Source organism: Lampris incognitus, chromosome 19, assembly GCF_029633865.1.
Source record: "Lampris incognitus isolate fLamInc1 chromosome 19, fLamInc1.hap2, whole genome shotgun sequence".
Taxonomy (NCBI): Eukaryota; Metazoa; Chordata; class Actinopteri; order Lampriformes; family Lampridae; genus Lampris; species Lampris incognitus.
Window position 1 is genome coordinate 17,473,973 of NC_079229.1, and position 27,926 is coordinate 17,501,898.

The 27,926-nt window shown below is 44.3% G+C and overlaps 1 protein-coding gene across 1 annotated transcript in view; it reads right to left on the reverse strand.

The window, feature by feature from the left end:
- Window positions 1-27,926, reverse strand: part of ctnnd2a (catenin (cadherin-associated protein), delta 2a) — a 315,513-nt gene that overhangs the window by 98,423 nt on the left and 189,164 nt on the right. Inside the window, exon 13 of the mRNA XM_056299200.1 lies at window positions 9,508-9,721. Within this exon, the coding sequence (XP_056155175.1) occupies window positions 9,508-9,721 (214 nt within the window). The remainder of the gene's footprint in view (window positions 1-9,507; window positions 9,722-27,926) is intronic.

Sequence of the window (27,926 nt, forward strand, 5' to 3'; positions counted from 1 at the left end):
ACAAGTCAAAGTTACATCCACATGAATGCCAGGACCCAAGGTTTTCCAGCAGAACATTGCCCAGACCATCACATTGCTTCCACCGGCTTGCCTTCTTCCCATAGTGCATCATGGTGCCATGGCTTCCTCAGGCAAATGACACACACACCTGGCTGTCCACATGATGTAATAGAAAATGTGATTCATCAGACCAGGCCACCTTCTTCCATTGCTCCACAGTCCAGTTCTGATACTCGCGTGCCCCTTCGTAGGTGCTTTCGACAGTGGACAGAGGTCATCATTCAATTCAATTCAATTTATTGTCATTAAAAACAGTGTGCAGGCACATGTTAAAAATGAAATGAGGGCTGTGGCTTCACCAAACTGCAAGACAGACAGACAAACACAGCAAACACAATATAAGATATACACACATAAGACCAAAAGCTAAAAATAAGTTAATCATGGGCACTCTGATGGGTCTGCAGCTACACAGTCCCATACACAGCGAGCTGCGATGCACCATGTATTCTGACACTTATCTATCATAGCCAGTATTATTTTTTTCAGCAATTTGAGCTACAGTAACTCATTGATCACTTGCACTTTGTAGCAGTGTTTTAGAAAAGTGCTATATCAATAAACTTATTATTATTACTATTAGAATAGATTCTAATTTTTGTGTCTCTGGCTTAGCTCTCTCTTGGTTTAAGTTCTATTTATCTCGAAGAACACAGTGTGAATGCTAAATTAATATTTCATTGAAATTCTCTAATGTTAAAAATATGGTGTACCTCAGAGCTGGGTTGTGGGCCCTCTAGGTTTCTCTTTTTATTTCACCTCTTGGCCAAATTATACACAGTCATGGAATAAATTTCCATTACTATGCGGATGATAATCAGCTGTATGTGCCTATAAGGGCTGATGATTGTACTCAGATGTAGAATTTAGAGGCCTGCTTGGCTGCTGTGAAAAAGTGGATGTCATTAAATTTCCCGATTTTAAATTCGGATATAACAGATACTGCTTGTTGGATCTGCTAGAAACAGACACCAATTTGATCAAATAACAATAACAATCGACAACTCTGTGATTTCACAAAGTGTAGCAGCCAAAAATGTTGGTGCTACATTTGATCCCAGCCTTTCCTTTGATAAGCACATTAAAGAAATCACCAAGACTGCCTTTTTTCACTTACATAATATAGCTAAAATTCAGTCTTTCCTGTCCATGGCTGATGCAGAAACTCTTCAACATGCATTTGTTTCATCCAGACTTGACAAAGGTAATGTTCTTTTTTCAGTTCTGCCTAGTGCTAAAGGTCTTCAGATGGTTCAAAAAGTTGCAGCTAGAATCCTAACTAAAGCTAGAAAATTTGACCATATTACACCAGATCAGACTTCAAGATGCTCCTGCTGACTTATACAATCCTAAATGGCCTTGCCCCATCATACCTGTCTGATCTCCTTAAACCATAAATTGCATCTTGAGCTCTCCACTCTCAAAAGTACAGGGCTCCCGTATGTACCCAAAGTTAAAAAGAAGTCAGCTGGTGGCAGGGCCTTTTCATATCAGGCCCCATTCTTGTGGAATAACCTGCCTGCTGACATCAGACAATTAGAGTCTGTTGTCCCTTAAATCCAAACTTAAAACTCATCTTTTTGCCTTAACCTACAATTATTTGCCTTTAAATTGAGTACTTCATGCTCTGTACTCCATGGCGGGTCAGTTTCTGTCTCAATAAATTTACCAAGCACTGTTCTGCCGACGAGATTACAGAGTATAGATTATTATAGATTGACTATTGCAAACTGTTTTCTCTCACGTCATTTCTCTCTCTCTCTCTCTCTCTCTCTCTCTCTCTCTGAATGACGTCTTCTCTTTTCTCTTCTCCTGTGTATGAGAATGGTGTGATGTGAGTCTTCCCCATGTGCACATGTAGTCTGTCCTCCTTCCAGGTCTCCATGGTGACGGTGGTCCCCACCTGGCTACTGCTCGGCATCCTCCTAATCATATTTTTCAGATGTCTTATAAAGCCATATAATTTTGTTATCCTGCTTCAATGTTATATCCTTCTCTCACTCCAATGTGTGAGAGAAGGATATAATATAATGAATGTTTTTTTTTTGTCTCTTCTCCTGTGTATGTGAATGGTGTGATGTGAGTCTCCTCTGTGTGCATCTGTAGTTTGTCCACCAAGTCTACATGGTGATGGTGGTCACATGGCTCAGGTCCTGGGCTGTTTCGGTGGCATCTGGACACCACTTGGCATCCTCCACATCATATGCTTCATATATGTTATAATTCCATCATAATTCTGTTATCTTCTTTCAGAGTTGTATTCTGTAAATTGTGTTTTATTCTGTACACACAACATCCATTGCACATCTGTCCATCTTGGGAGAGATTTCTCCTCTGTTGCTCTTCCTTAGGTTTTTTCCTATTTTTTTTCACCCTGACAAAGGTTTTTTAGGAAGTTGTTCCTTATCCAATGCAAGGATCTAAGGACAGGATGTTGTATTGCTGTAAAGCCCACTGAGGCAATTTTTTTATTTGTGATATTGGGCTATACAAATAAAACTGAATTGACTTTACTTTGTGGGATTGGAGCAGATGAGCTTTGGACACCAAAGAACCATTTGCCAGTTCACCAGCTTGTCCTGCCTTGGACCAGTTTTCATTGGTACTGATCACTGCATACCGGGAAAACCCCACAAGACCTGCTGTTTTGGAGATGCTCTGACCCTGTCATCTAGCCATCACAGTTTGGCCCTTGTCAAAGTTGCTCAGATCCTTACGCTTGCCCATTTTTTTCTGCTTCCAACATATCAACTTCAAGAACTGACTGACCACTTGCTGCCAAATATATCCCACCTCTTGACAGGTGCCATTGCAACGAGATAATCAATGTTATTCACTTCACCTTTCAGTAAATTTTTTTTTTTGGGGGGGGTATTTTTTCCCCTTTTTTCTCCCCAATTGTACTTGGCCGATTACCCCACTCTTGTGAGCCATCCCAATCTCTGCCCCACCCCCTCTGTTGATCCGGGGAGGGCTACATACTGCCACATGCCTCCTCCGATACATGTGGAGCTACCAGCTGCTTCTTTTCACCTGACAGTGAGGAGTTTCTCCTGGGGGATGTAGCACATGGGAGGATCACACCATCCCCCCCCCAAACAGGCACCCCGACCGACCAGAGGAGGCGCTACTGCAGCTGCAACCCAGGACACACACCCACATCCAGCTTCCCACCTGCAGACATGGCCAATTGTGTCTGTAGGGCCGCCCGACCAAGCTGGAGGCAACACGGGGATTCGAACAGACACTCCCTGTGTTGGTAGGCAACGGAGTAGACCACCACGCTACTCGGACACCCCTGTCAGTGAATTTAATGTTTTGGCTGATCGGTGTATGTTTGGAGAAAGGACGGACGGAATGCTTGTCATGATTTGGGTGGCATCAAATAAAACAAAGTTTTAAAGAAGTTCAAAGAAAGTTTTTTTTTGACATTGACTCTTTTTATTTATTTATTTTTTACTTTTGGCAATCTGCTAGGTAACCCACTCATTTAGCACTCTGGCACCCCAGTCTACGCACAGACAACACAAACACTTGCACATTCAAAGCTTGTTTGGCCTTGACCATGACAATGTTTTCTTGTTCGACAATTTTTAATTTTTTGGGTAAGTTATGTATATACTTTCACCAAAAGGAAAAAAAAAAACTTCTTTAGAAAAGGCCCAGAACTTTGAAAACCAGCATTTCTTCTCCATTTAAAACGCTGGCTCTTTATCAAGCGTTCTTTCACGGCACACACAAATTAACATTCCATCTGAAGAATATTTATTATTTCTATTACAATGCCTTTCCACCGACTAACAGGACTCCAACTCTCCTAAAGAATGCACGCAGAACAAAAGAAGTGCGGGTGAAGTACTCTTAATACACCATTTTCCATCTTTTGGCTTATATTTCAGATCGCACACTGTAACACGGCTCAAGTCTGTTTCATCTGCGTATGTACACTTGCGTGGGTGTGTGCGTGCATTCATGTTGGACTCTCAACCAGTAAGTGTTGACCTATTGCATCGCTGGATAATCTTATTATGACCTTGAGGTGGTGATCAGCGCAAGTTGGCTAGCGCGCGCACACACATACACACACATTATAACACAACAACACATACAAAGATTCAAGTGCTATACACACACACACAATGTATACCCACATACTACATCCCCTTACTCTCAGATGCACTCACTTTTTGTTGGACACAACCTCTCTCTCTCTCTCTCTCTCTCTCTCTCTCTCTCTCTCTCTCTCTCTCTCTCTCTCTCTCTCTCTCTCTCTATCTCTCTCTCTCTCTCTCTCTCTCTCTCTCTCTCTCTCTCTCTCTCTCTCTCTCTCTCACTCTCTCTCTCTCTCTCTCTCTCTCGCTGCATGAAGTAATGTAATTTGGTCTCTGAGCCTCGTGAAATGCCTTGAAATATGCCTCCCACTATGAATTTAATAACATGTACATCTACTGTAGGCACTCTGGTGCTGGGTTGAACACACACACACACACACACACACACACACACACACACACACACACACACACACACACACACACACACACACACACACACACACACACACACACACACACACAGGCGTCAACGTGATGTCACTGTGTAGCTGCAGTCATTTTACAGTCTGGTTCTAAGCCCTTAGGAGAGGTAAAAGTAATGCAAGCCTCTTTGTGAGTATGTTTCTGGGTCTGGGTCTTGGTGCACCATTGCGTGTAAACCTTAATGTAATTTCATCTGTGTTAACAGTACATGGTTTCTGTGGATATACTGCTGATGGGTGCACATGGTAGCTAAGTTATGAGGAAGGATTGGCTTGACACAGGTGCAGTCTTAGCACTGGATCACTGATATGTCAGTTACAACTGTAGTAGACCTTTTTTTTTAAATATAGTGTGAGCTGAAAACATATTGGTATGGACAGATGGGTAGAACTGATTGTCCTCATGATAAATGCAAGAACAAAAACAAGATGCAGCACACAGGCGCTTTGAAGGACAGAATCAATGTTTTGTTTTTTTTTTTGTCTGAGGGGAAAACATTCATTACAATTACAATTCATTGACTTGCCAACTTAATTAATATGGGGACACCAAAGATACCGAGACCCATGTGACGTAGGCGACATACTTCGGGTCCAGCGCAATAGACCGCTAAAATATGAGGCGAGTAGGTGGGTTTGCCTGTGTGGTGATCGCCCTCAGGAGGGCGGGGTCCCGTTGTCTGGCTGCCTGCGGGCTTCAGCTCTATGTGGGGCGTGAATGGGCATGGACCCCTCCCACCTGCCCATTGGATAGGCAGTCCTGGCGGTGTGTAGGTCTGTTGGACATGGGGCCCAGCTTCGGGCCAGTGGTCTTTACTTTCCATCCATGGCTCAGGTCCCACACCTGCAGGTGTGCCTTGTGCCTGCACCTGGGGGTTGGAGGTGGGGGTCGTCCTTGGCATGCAGGCCCGGCTTGTGCTTTTGGGGACTGGTTTGTTCTCCTTGGGAGCGTGCAGGGGTGTTTCTCTGCGAGGTCCTGGGCCGCCTGTGGGCTCGGTGTTCCTCTGGGCTCCGGCTAGTCTCTTGGTCGCGTGGTGTCTGCACGGGGCCCCTGGGTGGCTGCAGAGCCTGTCTGCTGTCAAGAGGCACTACGATAAAATGCGGATCTCAGACACCAGAATTTATTGGGACTAATCCCGTGCACTCACAGACGGACACTTCACACACACACTGGTGGACATGTCACATACACACTGCTAGCCCCTGCCTCACACACCCCCTGGAACAATCTCTGGATTACACCCTTCTTCTTTGTCCTTGCTCCTCTATTTTTCCTTTTTTTCTGTCTTTTTCTTTATCGCTATAACTGCTTTCCTAAACTGATATCGATAAGATCGATTTAATTATGTTTTGTCGAACACATGTCAGCGTCTGTTTCTATGTCTATACCTTATCAGATACATGTTGTCATTTTCCGTTTCTAAGTGTCCTTTTTTACTTGTAGTGATTGTTCCCCTCTTGGAGAAGGGAAAAAAATGACATAAGGAGAGTAGAAAGGTGACACGCCAGCATTAACCAACTAACCCCTCTGGGTAGATTTTTTGACGAGCCGGGATAAGGTGTTTTACTACAACTTCATTCTAACCCATGCCATCATTACTGTCCTCTACCCCTTTTTTGTCCTTTTCCACAAAGCGAATAGACAGACATAGGCAAAAAACAAGTGCTTATTCAATCTTTAGAAAAAACGTATTTGACAAAAAACATCTTTATTATTCAAGGGGCTGAGATTCCAATGATTAAAGAACAAGGAATCTGATGCCTTGGAAAGAATTATGACAGTAACCTGAAGGACAGTGGCAACCTCAAAGACGCCATGGCCAAACTAAACATCTGGCTCAAGGTAATTGACAACAACCTGCTGCTGGCTACGTTTAAGGTGTGATGCTTTCAGTATGGCATCATACCCACATTGCAATGGCCATTCCTGCTATATGACTTCTCCATGACTCAAGTAGAAGTAATGGAGAGACTATGCAGCAAATTCTTGCTAAGATGACTGGGTGTCCCTCCAGCTTTCAGCTCAGTCAACCTGTACAGCAAGACCTCCAAGCTCCACTTACCAGTCTCATCAGTGGTGGAACAAGCCACCAAGGCAAGAGCAGCCAGTACACTGCTACTGTCCAAAGATAAGAAAGACTGACACGCTAACAAGACCATTAACTGTGGCAGGAAGTGGAAGCCTCAGGGAAGCAATGAAGGAAGCAGAAGCGTACTGGAAACATCAGGAGATCTTTGGGGTAGTCTGTCAAGGACAAAGAGAACTTAGAAACTACAATGCCAAGAGATGGAGTAAGGCCAATGCCAAAGGCAAGAGAGGACTAGTGGTGCAGAGGGTCTGAGAGGCAGTGGAGGAAGACCGCTGCATAAAAGCAGTAGGGCTTGCCTGCCAGGGATAGTGGATGCAGCGGGACCAGGCACTCAAATGATCGTTGTCCGGGAAGGAACTTGGGGGTACCGACCAGGGCAAGTTGAATTTCCTCCTGCATGCTGTGGCTGACCTATTGCCAACTCCAAACAATCTAAAGATCTGGGGCAAAGAAGAGGACCCATCCTGTGAGCAGTGTGGAGCAGCCCTTTGCACCCTGAATCATATCTTGACTGGATGTCCCAAAGCACTGGAAGAAAGCCGATACACGGGGAGGCACGACAAGGTCCTTACAGAAATTGCCAAATGGACAGACCTGCAGAGGGTCAAAGCCAATAAACACCAACCAGGCATTACCACCCGAAGTTGTCAATTTCCAAAGGGAAGGAGATAAGGCTCCTTGGGCAAGAACAACTGCCAAGAACCCGTGCTTCATTTTACATCAAGCTTCCGACTGGGAGATGCAAGTTGACCTGAATAAGACCTTACTCCGACCAGACATGGTACTTCTATCCAGCAGCACAAAATCTAGCTTAGTAGCCGAACTCACAGTGCCCTGGGAGGACAGACTAGCCATCTCTCACCAACAGAAGAAAGCCAAGTACCAGGATTTGATCGATGAAGCTCTCATCAAAGGATGGTACGCAAGCTTATTTCCTATCAAAGTCGGCAGCTGTGGTATCCCAGAAACATCAGTGTGCTATTTCCTACAGAAGATGGGTTTGGAACTCAGACAACTGAGGCAAGCCATTTGTGAGATAGCCATGAAAACTGAGACCAGCTCAAGATGGTTGTGGTTGATGAGAGCTTGCAGTTGGAACCTCTCTGCAGGGGAAGGCTAATTTGGTCTTTTCTGTCCCACTCAGGCGAGGTGTACAGGCTAAGGGGTGAAACACTTGTGACTCTGAGATACCTGCTGAAGATGCAGAAGGGTTCACTGCAATGCGAATGCTCTGATCACCCTGCCACCAAGGAATACCATCAAGAGGAGTAACTTGCAACATCTTAAGTAGCTCCTGCAGTTTCTGCTTGTAGCAAAGCATCTCTGGTGTTTATTTCACTTGATCAATGTATTTTGAATATCCAGATCTAGTAATTGGGTTATTCATATAAAACTGAGACAATTTGTAAAGTAGATAATCAACACACACACACACACACACACACACACACACACACACACACACACACACACACACACACACACACACACTAGTGATGAGCAGGTTGACAAAGTTTTCGGTACAATCGGTTTGACCCATGGTGAGTTGCAGGTGTATCATATTTACGCAGAAAAATATACATATTTTCATATTATCAATATAAATAAATCTGCACTTAATACTCCTGAGCTACCTAAGCTGTTTTCATTCAGATAATTTGTCCTGACCTGTCGATGCATACTATGACGTGACGCCTTTTCCATTCTTTCAGCTGTATTAATCACACAATAATTCACAGTCCCAAAACACGTTCAGAGTTGCAGCCCAACTCTGCAATTGACAAAACATATTTGTTGCACTCAGCTTGCCAGAGATGAGCTGATCAGATGCGCTGATTTATTTCAATCCATTACGCAACAATTAACATTCCCCAAAGCTTAGACAAATTGTGCTTCATTGTAGGGTTGGTCTCTTTATAGCCTAATAGTCTACCAAATGAGCATAGTCGATCTATTCAAGCCATCACACACACACACACACACACACACACACACACACACAAGAAGATACGATCCGGTAGACCTATAGACCTACGGTATAGTGCACAGGCTAAATATTATGAGCGGCCGGGGGGGGGGGGGGGGTTAAAAACGTGAGTTTGAAGGAGCACATCGCAGGTCCACTGACATCCATTTGGTTTGCTGATAACGGGTTGGATTGTGTGGTTAGGTCCATTTAAGTCGCGGGTGGGTTCGGATTGCTCCAGAGCTTACCCACAAATCACTACTACACACAAGCGAGCACATATACACAACATACACACAGGTTGAAAGACTAAACGGTGCCACTATTGACCGGCAGTGCCAGGTGCAGCGGGGCCCGTTTTCGGCTGGAGGGTAGAAAATTAACTGTTTAAAGGTACTATGAGCAAAGGTACTATGAATAATTATACTGAAATCCTGACCTCTATTGTTTAGCGATGTGAATGACAACAACTAATCAAAGCAAGCAAGACGAACACATTTAAATATAAGGACATCTGTTTTTGATCACCTTCAGTAGTAATAAACTAATCTAGTCTAGATACTTGAACACTGCGATCAATGCATAGTTTGCAGAGGACTGTGAGTATGAGCCAACTCTGAGCAAACAACAAAAAACAACTTAGCAGTCAGCTGAGACTGAAGAGGCCACTTAGATGAGCGATGAAACATTTCTCCGTCAATAAACATTGTGTCCAGAAGAACTGATTCAACTTTCTTCGATTTTCTTCCCTGGATTATTGAGCATGCATAAAGACACAACTTAGCTTTGTTTTTGATTAAAGATAAAGTGTGTGTGCATGCTCGTGTGTGTGTGTGTGTGTCCCGAACCCCCACCTGTGACCAGCTCTTTGATTTCCACATCTCCTGTCTTCCTCAGCAGACGAACCAAGGCTGGGATCCCTCCGCAGTTTTTCAGGGTCACTTTGTTTTCATCGTTAGCCTTGCCGTACACCAGGTTCCTCAGGGCTCCGCAGGCGCTGCGGTGAACCTCACTCATCCTGTGGTCCAGCAGGTCCACTAGTAGTTGGATGCCGCCCTGACGGCGGATCTGGTGGTGGGGAGAAAACAAGACAAGAACAGTAAAGCTGATGTAGGTAACTTTGGAGAGGTGAGCAATTTTGACCCCCCCCCCCAAAAAAGGTTTTTTTAAAAAATCCACTTACCCCCACCCTGCTTCCTCCCTCCCATTGTAACTAGCAAAATGTATTGTTAATGTATGCATGTTAAAAATTAAAAAAGCAGCAAATCTCTTAGCTACACCAACACTGTTGTTGTGAAGCAATGTTGTACTTATAGGTAAAGTATTTATTAAGACGAACACTTGGGCGACCCTTCACATTTTCACAGTGATGCAACGTCAGTTTGACTGCATAAACACAGCAAGGTTATATGGACAGTAAATTGTTATCAAAATGAAACATTCAGCATCAATTTAATTTTTGGGGGAAAAGCAATACTTTTATTTTGCATCTTTCAACAAGCTCTGTGGCCATTTCACCCCCATTTTACCCCAATTGTACCCAGCCCATTACCCCACTCTTCTGAGCCATCCCAGTCGCTGCTCCACCCCCTCTGCCGATCCTTTCACCTGACAGTGAGGAGTTCTGATCTGCTTTCACCTGACAGTGAGGAGTTTCACCAGGGGGATGTAGCATGTGGGAGGCTCACGCTATTCCCCCCAGCCCCGAACAGGTGCCTCGACTGACCAGAGGAGGCACTAGTGCAGAGATCAGGACACATACCCACATCCAGCTTCCCACCCACAGACACGGCCAATTGTGTCTGTAGGGATGCCCGACCAAGCCGGAGATAACACGAGGATTCGAACTGGCGATCCCTGTGTTGGTAGACAACGGAATAGACCGCTACACTACCTGGACGGCCCTGTGGCCATTTCATTGTTAAACAATTATTCGTTTCAGCACAAGTCCTCCCTATGGCTACTTTAATTGTGACTGCACTTGCACTTTTAAAGCATCACACACGTCTGCAGAGCTGACGGCTACGGCTATTGCGCTTGACAGCAATTCTAACATTATTCTGTTTGCCGACAGTAGACACGGCCAAACATGTTTAATGCAACATGGGTAACATGAGGAGAATAACCCAGAAGCTTTGTGGAGTCTTTCATGTGGTCTTTGAAGATATATTCAGCCCAAACACAGATGCTCTTACACTTCCAACACTTTGAAGCCATGTGTCAATATAGCGGGGGGATGCTGCAGCGTCGGCCAGGCCTAACACACATTAATATTGAGCTCATATTGGAATTTGTGGTTTCATGTCCATAGTAGTTAGCTGGTCTTAACTGGCGGGCATGATCTGATATTTACTGAACAATCACGCATTTGAACACAGACGGACTTTAAACCAACATGATGGACCTAGCTAATGTACTTTATGTAATCTCTCATGATAACTGAATATACCCAGCCCAAATCAAGTGATAATTCCAAGTGATTAATACTTTATTCTCAGGTTTATATTCTAAGTATAATTATGAAGACATCTAAATTCTTATAATCTTATTATCTAAATTCTTATTTTAATATTTTAATGCAACACAATACAACAAAATATATAACAATTCGGGGCCACTGCAGAACCACAGGAAGTGGGATGTACACGGGCACTTTTCTTTATACTCAACAGGCACAAGCGTCGCCAGCCTCTTGCTGGATCATTTACGGAGGCAGAGATTTTGGTTGTGACTTGGTTCCACTTTCAACATTAGAGTTCTATTAGGCTGCTAATTAAGCAAAATAATAATTGACACAATGATCCACCAATAAGTGCTTAGCATTCATCCGTATTGCCCTCTGATCTCTGAAAGACCCACAAAGAGCGACCGAGAGGATGTTTAATGTAGCGTACAATAGGTAGGGCCTTTTCCTAGATTAGTAAAAATACCAAGCTAAAGGAAAGAGAAATAGTGGAAACTCACTGTTGAGGAAACTGTAAAACAGATTTATGATACCCAGATCAACTGGAGAGCAATATCATTTTCATTCTTTTCCCCGACTCCCAAAATCCACCTGCAGGAGTGTCTTCTATTAAACCTTGTGGAAGAAGATCACACCTTCAACCTGGTAAAGAAACCATTAACAGACATACTTACATCTGCTCGAAGGTGGGCTAGCTAACAGGTTATTTAGTTAACCGTGTTGATGTGATGCTGAAGTAATAACAATGGACCTCATGATCAAATTTATTGGGCATATCAACAGCAAGCAACTTGTGCGAGGTTCACATTACAAGCCTTAATGCTACAATCCCGATTCTTTGCTCAGATCTGTTCTCTTTGTCTCGCGTGTTCATATGCGTGTTTGTAAGTGACCCATACCTGACACCAAAGTGAACTGACCTGTCTTGATGGGACCGGCATGCACATGTTTACAATAACATAATGTCACGTGCATTACTCGGATGGTGCATGAACAACACCACGAAACACAACTGTAGAAGTGTGTGTGGACCGGCTGCCAGACTCGGGGCGGATCACAGCAGACTGTGACATCACTGCACTGAGAGTAGGACGGGGAGAGAGCCGCCGAGACGCAGAAGCTCTCTCCCATTTCCGAGATTTGTTTAGTTTTTTTAAAATGTCCCCACTTTTTCTCCAATTACCCCACTCTTCCGAGCCGTCCCGGTCACTGCTCCCCCTCTCTGCCGATCCGGGGAGGGCTGCAGACTACCACGTGCCTCCTCCGATACATGTGGAGTCGCCAGCCGCCTCTTTTGACCTGACAGTGAGGAGTTTCGCCAGGGGGACGCAGTGCGTGGGAGGATCACGCCATTCTCCCCGGTTCCCCCTCTCCCCCGAACAGGCGCCCTGACCGACCAGAGGAAGGGCTAGTGCAGCAACCAGGACACATACCCACATCCGGCTTTCCACCCGCAGACACAGCCAATTGTGTCTGTAAGGACACCCAATCAAGCTGGAGGTAACATGGGGATTCGAACCGGCGATCCCCGTGTTGGTAGGCATAGATCGCTACACTACCCAGATGCCAACTCTCCAGATATTTTGTTAATTTAACGAACTCTAATCTTGGTTGTTTAAATGTGCTTAATAAACCGGTTGTTGAGCCTCCTTTAAAACCATCGGTGTCTATGTCTCTGTGCTGGAGGACTACATTATTGATGAGACTCATTACATAAATATTTACGTGACAGTCCATCATGGAAATCAATGAAGTGCAATAATTTGTGTTAAGGATTATTTGCTGTGGCACTGGATGACAGTTCATCGGCGTTAACGTTAGAATGGAATTATCCCACCAAATATCAATCAAATTATACATTTCTCAGTCTCTCCACTGACTTCAACCACTGTGGTTGCCCTCCATTATTTAGGTGAGCTGCTGTCTACACCGAGGCCAACACTGGTGTGTGCCTGTGGATCGTATAAAAAAACCAAACATGAAATCTAATCTAACCGTTCTCACAGCGGTTGGTTGCTTGGCCACAGATCAGATATGTATCCGATCTAGGACCTCATATGAAAGTAGCCCAAATCTGATTTGAAAAGATCCAATTTTTGTGTTCACACAGCTTTGGAAAAAAATATCAGACCTGTGTCACATGTAGGCAAAAAGATAAGATTCAGCCGCTTTAGCCTGTAATCTGAACGGTGCATTAGAGATATTTTACAGATGATAAAGTGCCTCTTTACCTTTAGAAACGATGGGTTATTTTGACCAGTGGACAAATAAGTCAGTTTCTTTCCTGTTCCTATTTCATGTGAGTTATTTTCTTAACTTTGCATCAGCTTGTGTTTGCATATGAGAGTGTGTGCACACACCATTACTGCTAATCCAGTGAGTCGGTTGCTGTGTACTAATTAAACATCCAATGACAGCTAATGACTGTACTCTCATGAAATAACAACTAATTACATAGACAGGAGAGGAAAAAGTGCAGAGCTCAAATAACTATGCCAGAGCTTTGCCTAATCTTACAAAAATAATGTGATTATATTCAACTGGCTCTCATACACCATGATCTTTCCAGTTGTCTGTCTCAGTCCACTGATCACTCGGCCCATAGCTTCATCGAGCTCATCTGAATCACCGTCCCTCTGTCTGCTTCCCTCTTTTCTTATCTGTCTGTCTGTTTTACCCCACTCTTCCAAGCCGTCCCGGTCGCTGCTCCACCCTCTCTGCCAATCTGGGCAGGGCTGCAGACTACCAGATGCCTCCTCCAATACATAGTCGCCAGCCATTTCTTTTCACCTGACAGTGAGGAGTTTTGCCAGAGGGGCGTAGCGCGTGGGAGGATCACGCTATTCCCCCCAGTTCCTCCTCCCCCCTCTCAGGCGCCCCAATTGACCAGAGGAGGCACTAGTGCAGCGACCGGGACACATACCCACATCCGGCTTCCCACCCGCAGACACGGCCAATTGTGTCTGTAGGGACGCCCGACCAAGCCGGAGGTAACACAGGGATTCGAACTGGCGATTCCCTTGTTAGTAAGCAATGGAATAAACCACTATACCACCTGGACACCCCTGTTTCTTTCCTTTTGACACAGACTTTGTCAGTGTGTTTCTTACTCCAATATGTCTGTCTCTGTGTCGGCCTTCTTCTGTTCTATTTGTCTGTCTGGACATCTCACTGTCATAACCATGCATATATGCACAGGCATACTCCTACTGAGCGAACCTATTACTAATGACATGTTTGGGTTCTGGTCCCAGCGTTATTCTTGGCATGAACCGTTATAGTAAATCTAAATAGGAAGTGCATGACTAAGTCTTGTGCTCTGGGTACACACGTAGTCTGTATTCTCTGGGACACACCTAGACCCAGCAAGTCCCGACGCCTTAAAGGAGCTAAAGTCAGATCCACTGCAGCTCACACTCCTGTGCCCATCTTTTGTTTGATTCTCTTAATTTGGCCTCAGTTGTTTCTTTACACAATACACCACCCACACACCTTACACTACACCCATCCACCCACTACTGACAAAACTGACGGCCACACAAGCAATTCAAATTTTCTGCAAAAGGTGCGGTTGTTTTAATTAATTCTTTTTAGTTTTGATACTGTTCTCGGACAGGTTGACGGACAAGATCAGGCAGGAGTCTCCATGGACGATGATGTTCGCGGATGACATTGTGATCTGTAGCGAGAGTAGGGTGCAGGTTGAGGAGAGCCTGGAGAGGTGGAGGTATGCACTGGAGAGAAGAGGAATGAAAGTCAGTAGGAGCAAGACGGAATACCTATGTGTGAATGAGAGAGAGGACAGTGGAATGGTCAGGATGCAAGGAGTGGAGGTGACAAAGGCATTTGAGTTTAAATACTTGGGGTCAACTGTCCAAAGTAACGGGGAGTGCAGTAGAGAGGTGAAAAAGAGAGTGCAGGCAGGTTGGAGTGGGTGGAGAAGTGTGTCAGGAGTGATTTGCGACAGAAGGGTATCAGCAAGAGTTAAAGGGAAAGTTTACAAGATGGTTGTGAGACCAGCTATGTTATATGGTTTGGAGACAGTGGCACTGACGAAAAGACAGGAGGCGGAGCTGGAGGTGGCAGAGTTGAAGATGCTAAGATTTTCACTGGGAGTAACGAAGAAGGACAGGATTAGGAGCGATTATATTAGAGGGACCGCTCAGGTTGGATGGTTTGGAGACAAAGCAAGAGAGGCAAGATTGAGATGGCTTGGACATGTGTGGAGGAGAGATGCTGAGTATATTGGGAGAAGGATGCTGAATATGGAGCTGCCAGGGAAGAGGAGAAGAGGAAGGCCAAAGAGGAGGTTTACGGATGTGGTGAGGGAGGACATGCAGGTGGCTGGTGTGACAGAGGAAGACGCAGAAGACAGGAAGAAATGGAAACGGATGATCCGCTGTGGCGACCCCTAACGGGAGCAGCCGAAAGTAGTAGAGTAGACTGTTCTCGGTGTCCCACTCCTTTGCTTGCATCCCCTGAGTTTAACGTGACATTTCATTCCAATGCATAATATGTCTTGTTGCTAAATGCAATAATAACATCACTAACTTTTGGGGCAAACCGCTCTTGTATTACAAGTTAGTGATGCAAGTTATGTGATCGGCTCCAAATGGAACTGAACGGCGACTCAGTTTTCGGGCCTTTTTTGAACACATGTAACTTCTCACCTTTTATGGCAGTAGTCTCATTGACATGGGTGTAGTGGAGAATAAATGCATGCCAATGATATTTTAATGCATCTTTAAATCTGAAATAGCGTTCACACACACGCTCCTTAGCGTTTATGCATAGTTTACAGGGGTAGCACGCTCAAGACAGGTTCCCTCTCAAACTTTTTCTTTTGCTCCGGGATCGCTCATTTTGTCAGCAGGTTGTGTGTATACATATATTGTCTCATGAACACGGAGCAACCATCCACCCACTACTGACAGATGGAGATAAAAAAAAACAAACAAGCATTTCCTCCCTTGCATTAAAGCAGAACATGTGCTGATTTCAGACAGACCAGACTGAAGCTAAGTTAAGATGGATATTCAACATCAAATGATAATAACCTTTTTTTCTTTTTTTTGATTTTTCCTCCTTTTTCTCCCCAATTGTACCCGTCCAATTATCCAATTACCCCACTCTTCTGGGCCATCCTGATCGCTGCGCCACCCTCTCTGCCGATCCAGAGAGGGCTGCAGATTACCACGTCTCCTCCTATACATGTGGAGTCACCAGCCACTTTTCACCTGACAGTGATGAGTTTCACCAGGGGGACGTAGCGCGTGGGAGGATCACGCTATCCCCCCCAGTTCCCCCTCCCCCCTGAACAGGCACCCCGACTGACCAGAAGACACACTATTGCAGTGACCAGGACACATACCCACATCCGACTTCCCACCCACAGACACGGCCAATTGTGTCTGTAGGGACGCCCGACCAAGCCGGAGGTAACGCGGGGATTCAAACCGGTGATCCCCATACTGGTAGGCAACGGAATAGACCAATATGCTACTCGGACGCCCCAAATGATGATAATCTGTTGAAAAAAGACCACTAAGAAAGTAGTTAGCTATCAGCCGTCATGTGGAGCAGAAATTTGCCGGATCCATATCGCTGGATCTTCTTTTCTAGCAGTTTTAGTTTAACTGGCATGTTGCAGGTTTAGCTTGATAATGAACTCCATTCAATAGCCTCATTCCATGAGAAAACGAGTTCATATAATAACATCAATCCTCAATTGCTATAACTAACTCTACCAAAGTTTCAGTAGGCTGCAACTCATATGCTGTGTCACATATTTGACAGTTAAGCTTTTTCTTGTGGGCTCTTACAATCATATATCTGGACGCTAACATTTTCGCATAAAACTACTGACCCCATCAAAATTTCACCCAAATGTAAAGAAATAGGAAGAAAAACTGAGTTCATATTCATGCTTGGTCACATTTATTACTTTAAGCGACCAAACAGTGCATAAATATTAATTACAAATGTGGATTACAAAATTAATAAAAATGCTATTACGAAATTCATAAACTGGTGGAGGGGAAACACTTGAGAATTACTAAGGAAACACAACATATGCACATAGAATTTAAAAAGCCCACGATGCGATAGATGAGATCAATTTACCCACCCTTCAATTACCATTACAGCCCTGCTTCATCCCTCCATCCCTCCGCAGCTTATACGCCCAGTGGGTTAGATTTTAAATGCTGCCTGGGTTTGTTTTTTCTTTTTCACACGTTTGTCCTTAAGTGACAGTGAATGATTTTATCTTTAATCATTTCATATTAACTTCTCTGGTGACATACACACACAAACATACAAATGAGCAAATCAGTGCAGAGTTACAATCTCTTCTCAACGGAATGAAACCACAGCACTGCAGTTGTGACTGTTATAACCGGTAGTGATCACAATGAGGGCACACTGGTGGCACACATGATGTTTTCCCTCTATGGTGTCACACATAATGCCGTCCCCCTGTGGTGTCACACACATTGCCTTCACTCTGTGGTGGTGAATTTAAAATCTCCCCCCATTGCCTTTTCACTACAGTGGCCTTCATTAGCCCTGGGAGGCAAATGAGCATTAAGCAGTCTGTGTATAGTCCAGTCAACAGGGGTGTTATTAATGACCAGAGTGGGGCTGCAATGATCAACGGGATCCTGCTAGGGAGCATGGTTAGAGTAACAGGTGCAGTTTAGTGTGTGAGTGTGTGTGTGTGTGTGTGTGTGTGTGTGTGTGTGTGTGTGTGTGTGTGTGTGTGTGTGTGTGTGTGTGTGTGTGTATGTGTGTGCATTGCATCGCATCTCTGTGTGGGAGTAAATGAATGGGATGCCACAATGTGGCATCTGGGACGCCACATCGTGGCATCTGGGACGCCCCACGACACCCCGACGAAGAGTCTAGCATGTCAGACCTGTTTGTATTTCCCTGCCTAGTATCTCCTACGACGTGTTCCTTGACATTGACCAATAGGATAACAGAGTGCTCTCTGGTGCACATATGTAAACATGGCAAAGAGAAAGAGATGCTCCTGCTGCTGCTGTCAGGTGGAACAATGAAACCGAGGAAAGGTTTGCTGAGCAGTAGCAACAATACCCCTGCCTTTTTGAAGTTTCCTCGAGGGGAGACCATGACAGAGTCAAAAAAGATAGGCCAAATGTTGGCAAAAAATAGCAGAGGCACTTCACAAACCTGGTGAGTAGCTGGTTAAGCTAGCTAGGTTATCATTCCCCAGTAGCACTAGCCACAACAGCATCCACAATAGTTTTTTCTTTCTTTCTTTTATTTACTTTTCGGAACACAAGACTGCCAACATCACACATAGCACTTCTGTAGACATGACTGACAATTTCTTGACCCTCCTCCTCGATGAACTATGAACTCACGCAAGATTGTAAAAGGCAGCATACGTTGATTGGTCGCGGTCATACTTGTGTTGCCAGTCTCCTGGCCAAGACACGGCAATAATTTATGGTGCTATGGTTGCCTAATCTGACATGGTGAACCATCGTGAAAGACAAAAATGTTGTGTAGACTGATCCTTAACCTTGGGGGGGGGGGGTTCTTGTACTGACAAGTGGGCGTTTCTTGATCTGGTGTGGGTGTTTCTTGTAATGATGTGGGCGTGTGTTGCACTGGGGGGGGGGTGTTTGTACTAGCTGCAGGCTGCAGATAGATACACTTGTGTCTAGACGGTAACCCCAGATTTGCAAAATTCTGACACTTTCGCACATGCACAAGGTAAGCGTTAGGTTAAGGTTAAGGTTAGGGATAGGTTGAGGTTAGGTTAAGGTTTGGACAAAACAGAGGTGAGACACCAGCACAAACTACAGCACAAACTAGCACAAACTATAACAAAACTACCAAGTTTTCTAATTTGTGTGCTTCCTAAAATAAATAACAATTTAACTAAAACCCTAGCATGTCCGATTTTATTGATGCATTGACTGATTATTTGTTGTGTTTTGGAACATTGCCAAACTAACTGTGCGCACCCATAGTTAGATCGCGATGCTCCAGCAATGGGTGTATGTGTGTGTGTGTATCATCCATTTCACTGAGAGTTTTTCATACTAGTGACAGGGCTCTCTGTCACACCTAGATAAAACTGAAAACCACCAGGATTTTTTTTTAAGTGTTATTCACAAAGTCAGAAAATAGTATGATATGATCACAAAACAACATCAGAACGAAAACATCAAATATATGTGCAGTTCTTTTTGTCATGGCAGCATATAACTTGAGTATAATGCTGCCAAAAGTTAGGGGTTTGATTCCCACTGGAACCACCCATACTGGAATGATGCAGTCATGTTATGCAAAGCACTTTGTGTCCTGGGGCCAGAATAGTGCTGCAGAAATGCAATCATTTCAGTTCATTACACAAAAAGCTTTGTGCCAGACCTGGGAATTCAAGCATCGCCAAATAACTCTTACTTTAGCTTTACCTTTAGGAAGTAAGGGTAAGGTGACATGTTAGTCCATTTATGCACGAGTAGAAAAGTAAACTAAGTTAAATTTTGAATGTTTTCCTGTTATGGTCCAAAACTCTAATGTTCATCATGTGCCGTTTTATGGCAAACCAAATGCATCTGGCAAATGAGTCTGATGATAAAAACCCAGTAAAGTTTGTTTTTTAAGTTTTTCCATTACATAAAGACCAAGGGATGGAGAGGATAGGTAGAGAGAGGTAATGAGACGGCGATGGGAAAAGGGGGATTGAAGGGGAGAGGGAGAGCGTGAGGAAGGAAAACAGGTCAAAGGGAGGATGGAGGTGTTTGATGACATTTGCAGGAGTTTATCGAGCAAAATGACTTTGTTATCTATTCAATTAAAGAGGATTAAGGGATGAAGTGAATGGTAAACTAACCTTACTCTGCCGGCCACACAATTTCCTTCCCCTGACTTAACCTCCAAACGCACTTCTCTCCCCACTCCACCTCCTCCGTGCTCCTCTCCTCCTGTCACGCCATCTCTACTCTCCTCATTTTTACTCATCTCTTCCCCGATTCTCTCTCCCTCTGCCTCTTTGTGCTTGTGTCACAGTTAATCTATTATTCCATAAAAGCCGTGGTGCCATTACTCTGTATTGCATCTGAGCTACCTACAAGGCTTGCCAATGCCCCTGCGCCTGTTCCTCTATTCCATGTAAAGAAGATTAGAAACGCGGATTGATTCGTTTTTTGTTTCCCGCTGTTCCGCCGCAGCCACGGCTATTGGTAACCCCTAGCGACAGCATTACCGTGGTAAAGGTTAGCAGCGATGACAGCTGGGACCGTGGGAATCAGAGGTGCGGCTTGCATTCAGCTGGCAGTAAGAGACAAGGGTGACACATACCTTGGATGTGGGCATGTGAATGTGTGGAGTCTGCATGAAGCACCGCATATGGAACGTCAACACTAATCAGCAGTGCAATGTAGACAGTGAGCTGCTCGCATGTTGAGGAGGAGAGCCAGAATGAAGATGTGTCACACCTATTATGCAAGAGCACACACACACACACACACACACAGACTTGACACTGTGCTTGGCCTAGGGGTTAGCTATATCTAAGTGCAGGGGTACCCAACCTGTCGATCGTGATCAACCAGTCGATCACAACATGATTTTATATCACTGTGCTACTTTTTTATTGTTGTTGTTAATAACATTCATGCTACCTCACAGGTCTCCTATCCGCCAGATATGCTTCAACACAAGGGTGACAACACATCAAGTCGCACATAACAAAAATGGGGAAACATCGCTCAACAGCTAACTTGAAAACACTTTTACAACACTCGAACACAACAAACATTACAACTGATTAATAATAAATCACAATATCAATGTTTGGGCAGTGCATGCTGGACAACAGTGCCAGGTACTGCACATTTTGTTGCTAGGGACTTGCTGTCACTGTTCAACTGTCAGTGTCAAACTGGAGAAGTTGAGAGATTGCCATGCGATCGACCAGATAGCTAGCTAAGCTAGGCAAAGTTAAATTCTCTTTAGCATCAGTGACAAAAAACACAAATATAGCAGAAGCCAAAAGATCCAAAACATCATTTTAATTTTGAATGGGAGCAAGATTATTCTTTTGTTTACTCCAATTCGAAGTCCATCTGTCTTATCTGCAATGTGAGTGTCACCTTACCAAAGCAGGGTAATTTGGAACGGCATTTCAAAACGATACACAGAAGCTACGACACGGATTTCCCAGCTAAAACAGCTCTACGAACACAAAAGGTGCAGAAATTGAAGGCTCAGTTAACACCGCAGCAGTCCATTATTATAAGGCCCAACACCAAGGGTAAGGCTGCAACATAGCATCTTACCGCGTCAGTCATGTTCTTGCTAAGCACAAGAAATCTTTCAAGGACAGCGAAGTTGTTAAAGAGACATTTATTTAGGCTGCTGACGCACTCTTCAGTGATTTTGAAAATAAAACAGATATCGTGGCTTCCATTAAGGACATGCAATTATCCCGCAATACCATTACACAGCGATGCGAGGAAATGGCAGAGGATCTCCAGGAGCAACGGAAGAAGGACACTGACATTTGTGAGGGTTTTTCCCTCCAGTCTGATGAGTAGACAGATATGATGGATGTGGCCCAGTTTTGCATTTTTGTTAGGACATTTTTTGGAGACATGACTGCAAAAGAAGAGCTTCTCAACAATTTACCACTGAAAGGGCACACTAGGGGGGAAGATATTTTCCACACTTTGATGGAATTTGTTAAAAAGAAACAGCTACCCCTTTTTAAGTTAATCTCCATCACAACTGATGGTGCTCCAGCAATGGTGGGTCGCAGTGGGTTCATTGCATTGTGCAAACAAAGCGAATCTTTCCCAGATATCCTTAATAATAATTGTATAATTCACAAGCAAGCTTTATGTGGGAAGATTTTAAACATGAACTAAGTGATGGATATTGCAATGAAAATTGTGTATTCTGTTCATGCCAGGAGTCTACAGAGAAGGCTGTTTCTGTGTACACTTGGAGGAGATGGGTGTAGAACACAGACCTGCTGCTGCACATAGATGTAAGGGAGCTGAGCAGAGGTACATTTTTGGTGAGATTCGGTGAGCTGTAGGATGAAATCAAATAATTTCTGAAGCTGTCAAAAAATGCAGAATATGCACAGGTAAAGGACAACCAGTGGGTTTTGGATTTAGTGTTCCTCACAGATCTAACTGTCCTGCACACTGAACTTAATTTAGAGCTGCCGGACAAGGATAAACATGTAATCAACATGATCAGTTCAGTGAACATGTTTAAAAGCACGCTACAACTGCCATCAAGTAGGCCATGACCTGCAGAACTTTCCTCACATGCAGGCAGAACTTCATCGTCAGGGTAAAGACGCTGAGGAGCTTGACAGTGCATGTTATGAGGAGCAAGTTCAAAGTATCTTGTCAGAGTTCGAGAATGATGAGGATTTCATTGCCTCCAAAGTAGTATCACTGTTCCACCTGGACAGCTCTGCTGTGTAGAATGAGATTCTGACGCTTCAAAATGACAGTGAGATGAAATCCAGGGCAACACCTAGTATGAATGGCGAGTTCTGGGAGCTGCTGCTGGAACGCAAGTACCCAACCTCAGAAGATAAGCTTTGATCTTGACAACTTTTTGGATCAACCTATTTGTGTGAATCTGCTTTTTTTCTCACATGAAAATCAAGTCAGTACAGATCCACAATGACAGATGACTGACCACCTTGTTGCCTGCCCAAGGTTTGCAACCAGCTCCTACTGCCCTGACTATGAGAAACTAGCTGCCTCCTCCCAATGCCAGCAGTCCCACTAAGGTAGAGAAATACATATTTCCACTTTTCCAACACAGAGAACTACATTTTATTATATCTCGGTTATTTTCTGTTTGTCGTGTGCATATTAAATAGGTAAGTAGGCTATCAGTAATAGCTACGGTTCCATATTTAGACTGGTGGATCTCGACAAGCTGCCAACTGTAAAAGTAGATCTTGTTTCAAATAAGGTAGGGGCCCCCAGTTTTAGAGCCTTTAAAACCCTTGGCTAATTGAGCTCTTGGCCTTGAGCTAACTACCATTACACTCCGGTGCATTCATAAGTAGGCCAACCTTGGTGTTACCAAATGTCTTGTGTGTGTGTGTGTGTGTGTGTGTGTGCGCATGCACACACACAATGCTGTGCAGGTTGATAGGAATGTTTGCATTACTCCAAGAAACAAATCTCTGTTCATGGGGAGGTGTCCATATTTGCTTGACAGTATGTTATAGACAGTGACAGCAAAGACAGACTGGTAATAAGCTATGTTGCACACTCAAAATCCTGTCTTTGTGAGTCCTTGATATGTGCCAAATTAGAGCAATGAGCTAGAGAGAACACATTAAAACAGACATTAGTTTAATGGTTTCCTGTTTTGGAGGAAAGGGATGAGACTATGGGCTCTATCTTACACATGGCACAAAGCAGCACTTAGCACAACACAAGTGTCTTTGCTAGTTTCAAGCCCATGAGCTTGCTGGTCTTAAAATGAGTTATGGTCAAGCGCATTGTTGGCGCATCGCTATCTTGAGGCAGTGGAAAGCGATTGCATGACTAACCAACACAAACCTGGTTTTAAGTCAATGGTGCAGTATTTTACTGTTATTTTAAGGATGCATTATTAAGATAGTAATATGAGCATACATAGGCGGTTGCACAACTTTCCTACTACTTGGCAAATCTGCCATTATATTAGCAATCAGCCAAGGTGCAAGTGCACCTGGCTTTTAAATGGAATGGGAGATTACACTCTGATTGTTTTATTTCATGTCACGCCCAAAACACATTTATGATTAAGAGACTAAGTACAACCCCTTTTGCACCTTGCACCTTACTTTGCACTCAGATTATCTGCAGTTAAACTAGCAAAAGTGGATTTGAAATGCACTTGCACCATGCACTTCAGACCATACGGTATAGATCATTATGGGTTAAGACTAGCTTTGCTTGAATGACATCCATCCATTATCCAAACAACTTATCCTGCTCTCAGGGTCGCAGGGATGCTGGAGACTATCCCAGCAGTCATTGGGCAGCAGGCAGGGAGAGACCCTGGACAGGCCACCAGGCCATCACAGCCCCCCCCCCCCCACACACACACACATTTACACCTAGGGACAATTTAGTACGGCCGCTTCACCTGACCTGCTTGAATGACAATGACAATGGCAAATCTTTTAGCTTGATATAATACATTTCCCCTTCCCTGCTCAGGTCTACTCATGCGTAAAAAAAGTATGCCAAAAGATTGTTACTTAAAGTGATATTGTTCTAGTGTGTTTGGACAAGACATCTAATCAGGTGCTCACTCTATCAATCGCAGAGGTCACAGAATCACTGCGTAGAGTGAACACACGGAAGGCTGCTGGACCGGACGGCATACCGGGTCAGGTCCGCCGGGAATGCTTCGACCAGCTCGCTGAGGTCTTCCCAACTACTATATTAACCTTTCACTGTCCCAATCCATATTCCCGGCATGCTTCAAGACCACCTCTATTATTCCTGTCCCCAATAAATCAACACCCACATGTCTGAATGTCTACCAACCCATAGCACTCACCCCCACTGCCATGAAGTGCTTTGAGAGACTGGTTCTGGCTCACATCAAAAATACTATCCCCCCCACATTCGACCCACATCAGTTTGCCTACCATCCCAAAAGGTCTACGGAGGATGCCATTGCCACTGCCCTGCACTTTGCTTTGACCCACCTTGAACTTAACAACACATACATCCAGATGCTGTTCATAGCTTACAATTCTGCTTTTAACACTATCATCCCCGCCAAACTAACCACCAAACTCCTCTCCGTTGGCCTCAACCCCTCTCTCTATAACTGGAACCTGGATTTCCTGACCAACAGACCCCAGCCTGTTAGGTTAGGTGACCACATCTCCTCCCCCCTGACCCTCAGCACAGGTGCCCCTCAAGGCTGTGTTCTGAGCCCCCTCCTTTTCTCCCTCTTTACCCATGACTGCCTGCCAACTCACCCTTCAAATATAATAGTTAAGTTTGCGGATGACACCACAGTTGTAGGCCATATCACCAACAATGACGAGATGGCCTACATGGACGAGATTCAGCACCTCACATCATGGTGCACCACCAACAATCTTGCCCTCAATATGCAGAAGACGAAGGAGCTGATTGTGGACTGCAGGAGGTCTAGAAGCTGCAGCCACTCCCCCATACGCCTCAATGGGGTGGAAGTGGAGCATGTCTCCAGCTTTAAATTCCTTGGAGTCCACATTAGCGAGGACCTCTCCTGGACAACAAACACCCAGGCCATTGTGAAAAAGGCCCAACAACGCCTGCATTTCCTGAGGAGGCTGAGGAGCGCCCGTCTATCCCTCAAAATTCTCACCAACTTCTACCACTGCACCACAGAGAGCATCCCGACCAGCTGCATCTCAGTGTGGTACAACAACTGCATATCAGTAGACCAGAAAGCTCTGCACCGGGTCGTCAAGGCGGCCCAGCATTTCACCGGTACCCAGCTCCCTGCCATAAAAGACATTTATCACAAATGCTGCCTTTGAAGGGGTCACAGCAACAGCAGAGATTCCACCCACCCCAACCATTGACTGTTCTCCCCCTGCGCTCTGAGAAGTGCTATAGGAGCCTCAGAGCCCACACTACCAAGCTCAAAAACAGCTTCTTTCCCCAAGCAGTTACCCACCTGAACCTGGCTATCCACTGAATGTACGTAAATACACTTATACTTATGCTGTTTTTGTTTTTTTACTTTATCTTTAGCTTTTAGTCTTCATCTGTATATATCTTGTACTATATTTGCTATGTTTGTCTATATCTGTCTTGCACTGTTTGGCAAAGCCACAGCCCTCCTTTCGTTTTTACACATGTGCCTGCACATTGTTTTTAATGCCAATAAATGTAATTGAATTGAATCTCAATTACATTTTATCTATTCTTTTAGCCAACGATAATAATTTAGTGTTAAAGTGACCTGATTTAAAAAGTAGGGTAAAACTTCTACTACAACATATGTAGCTATAGATAAAAATAAAGCAATTTAAAATGTGGAAAATTGTGTACATCATTTTCAACAACCATCAACCCACTTTTCATCTTTTGCTGTCATATACATTATAGGCATACTGTAAATTTGTTCCCCACAAATACATTTCAAATTACCCATGGACAAACCTATTTAGTCTGTTAACCCACTTAGCTGTTAAACTATGCTGACATCTTACTGTCACCCAGACAAACATGTTATAAAAAATGCTGTAAATCAACTCGGCGCTTAACAGGCATATAAAGATAGTTAGGTGTACTTTGCCACTTCCTGGAGGGACCCCATGTAGCCACTCTATTTAATAAAAAGACACAGAGCTTAAATAGCTTTACGAAAACAGAAGGTGGGATGGGTTAGAACAAGAAAATGGGAATGAAAATAAGGCACACAACATATCAGAATGAGAAGAGGGAGGGAGGGGGGAGAGAGAGGGAGAGAGAGAGTGAGAGGGAGGGAGAGAGAGCGAGCGAGAGAGAGAGGGAGGGGTAAGAGAGAGAGAGGGCATCTAGGGCACGTTCCTCTCTCTTCATCCGGTCTGTCAGATAAATGGTTATCGACAAGCTTGCTACCCAAAAAGAATTACTGATGGGAGTGAACTTTAGTCGTACATGGTTTGTGAGTGTGCATGTACTTGTGTGCATTTTCTTGTGTGTGTGTGTGTGTGTGTGTGTGTGTGTGTATGTGTGTCTGAGTATAAATGTGTGTGCAAAAGCACAAGGGGATGCATGAGCCAAGACGTCGCCCTGCCAGTGAAAATATCTGTGTGTGTGTGTGTGTGTTTGTGTGAGTGAGAGAGTGTCCAGCTATAAATGATAGTGGAGCTGAATTTCCCAAGCTGTCTGTTTGGTCAACCACAATCTGAGCTGAGGTAGGACCTCCATCTGCACCCCCCCCCCCACACACACACACACACTGTAACAGACACGAGTACTATGCCTTGACTAAACACAAAGGCACACACATAGATATGCACACATGCACACACAGCCACAAAGTGCAGTGCTAATCATTATCCTCTACACTTCTGAGAAACCACAGACTGCTTTCTTGTCATCTGATCCAAGATCCCGGAAAGCAATATTGTCTAGATCTTTCTAGCTCCCTATCTTTCTCTCCCACTCCATCGTATCGCTCCCACTCTTTGCCCCTTTGCCTCCATCTGTCTCGTCCTCTCATGGTCTCTCCCGTTCATCCCATCTCTTTGTCTCTGTATCTCCTTCCGTCTCTGCAAACCACTGCAGTGAGTAAGATATAGTATTGAGCGCTGCCATGTGCAAAAGCTTGGGGCGGGAAAAAGGGTTGAAAGGGCATTATTGACTGGGCTATTCCAAAATAGCCAATGAATGCACACTTCTGTCAGCACGAATGTTTATTCAAAGGTCAATGTACTAACTAAACATCATCACTCGTTCTTTTATTTCTATTTGAAATAAGAACGTATGGTTATTTTTACATTTTAAAAAAAAGAAAGACAGCAGTTAGCTCTCGTGTCCCGGGGAGCACATGTGAGCCCCATTGTCCATGATCACATCCTGCAGAGCTTTTATTCTCCTGTATTCCCATTTTGTTTCTGACAGAATAGAGAATTAGGACAGTGATAATACCAAATGGTAAGTGGGCAGTCCAATCCGAACACACAGACAATCTCTCACCTGCTACATAATGGCTGTGGTGGCTTTAGAGGAAATGTCCTACCTTCCTACCTTTGAGTTGTGCCCTTCATGGTCCCCTAAGGGCTGATTGATTAGAATTAAGACC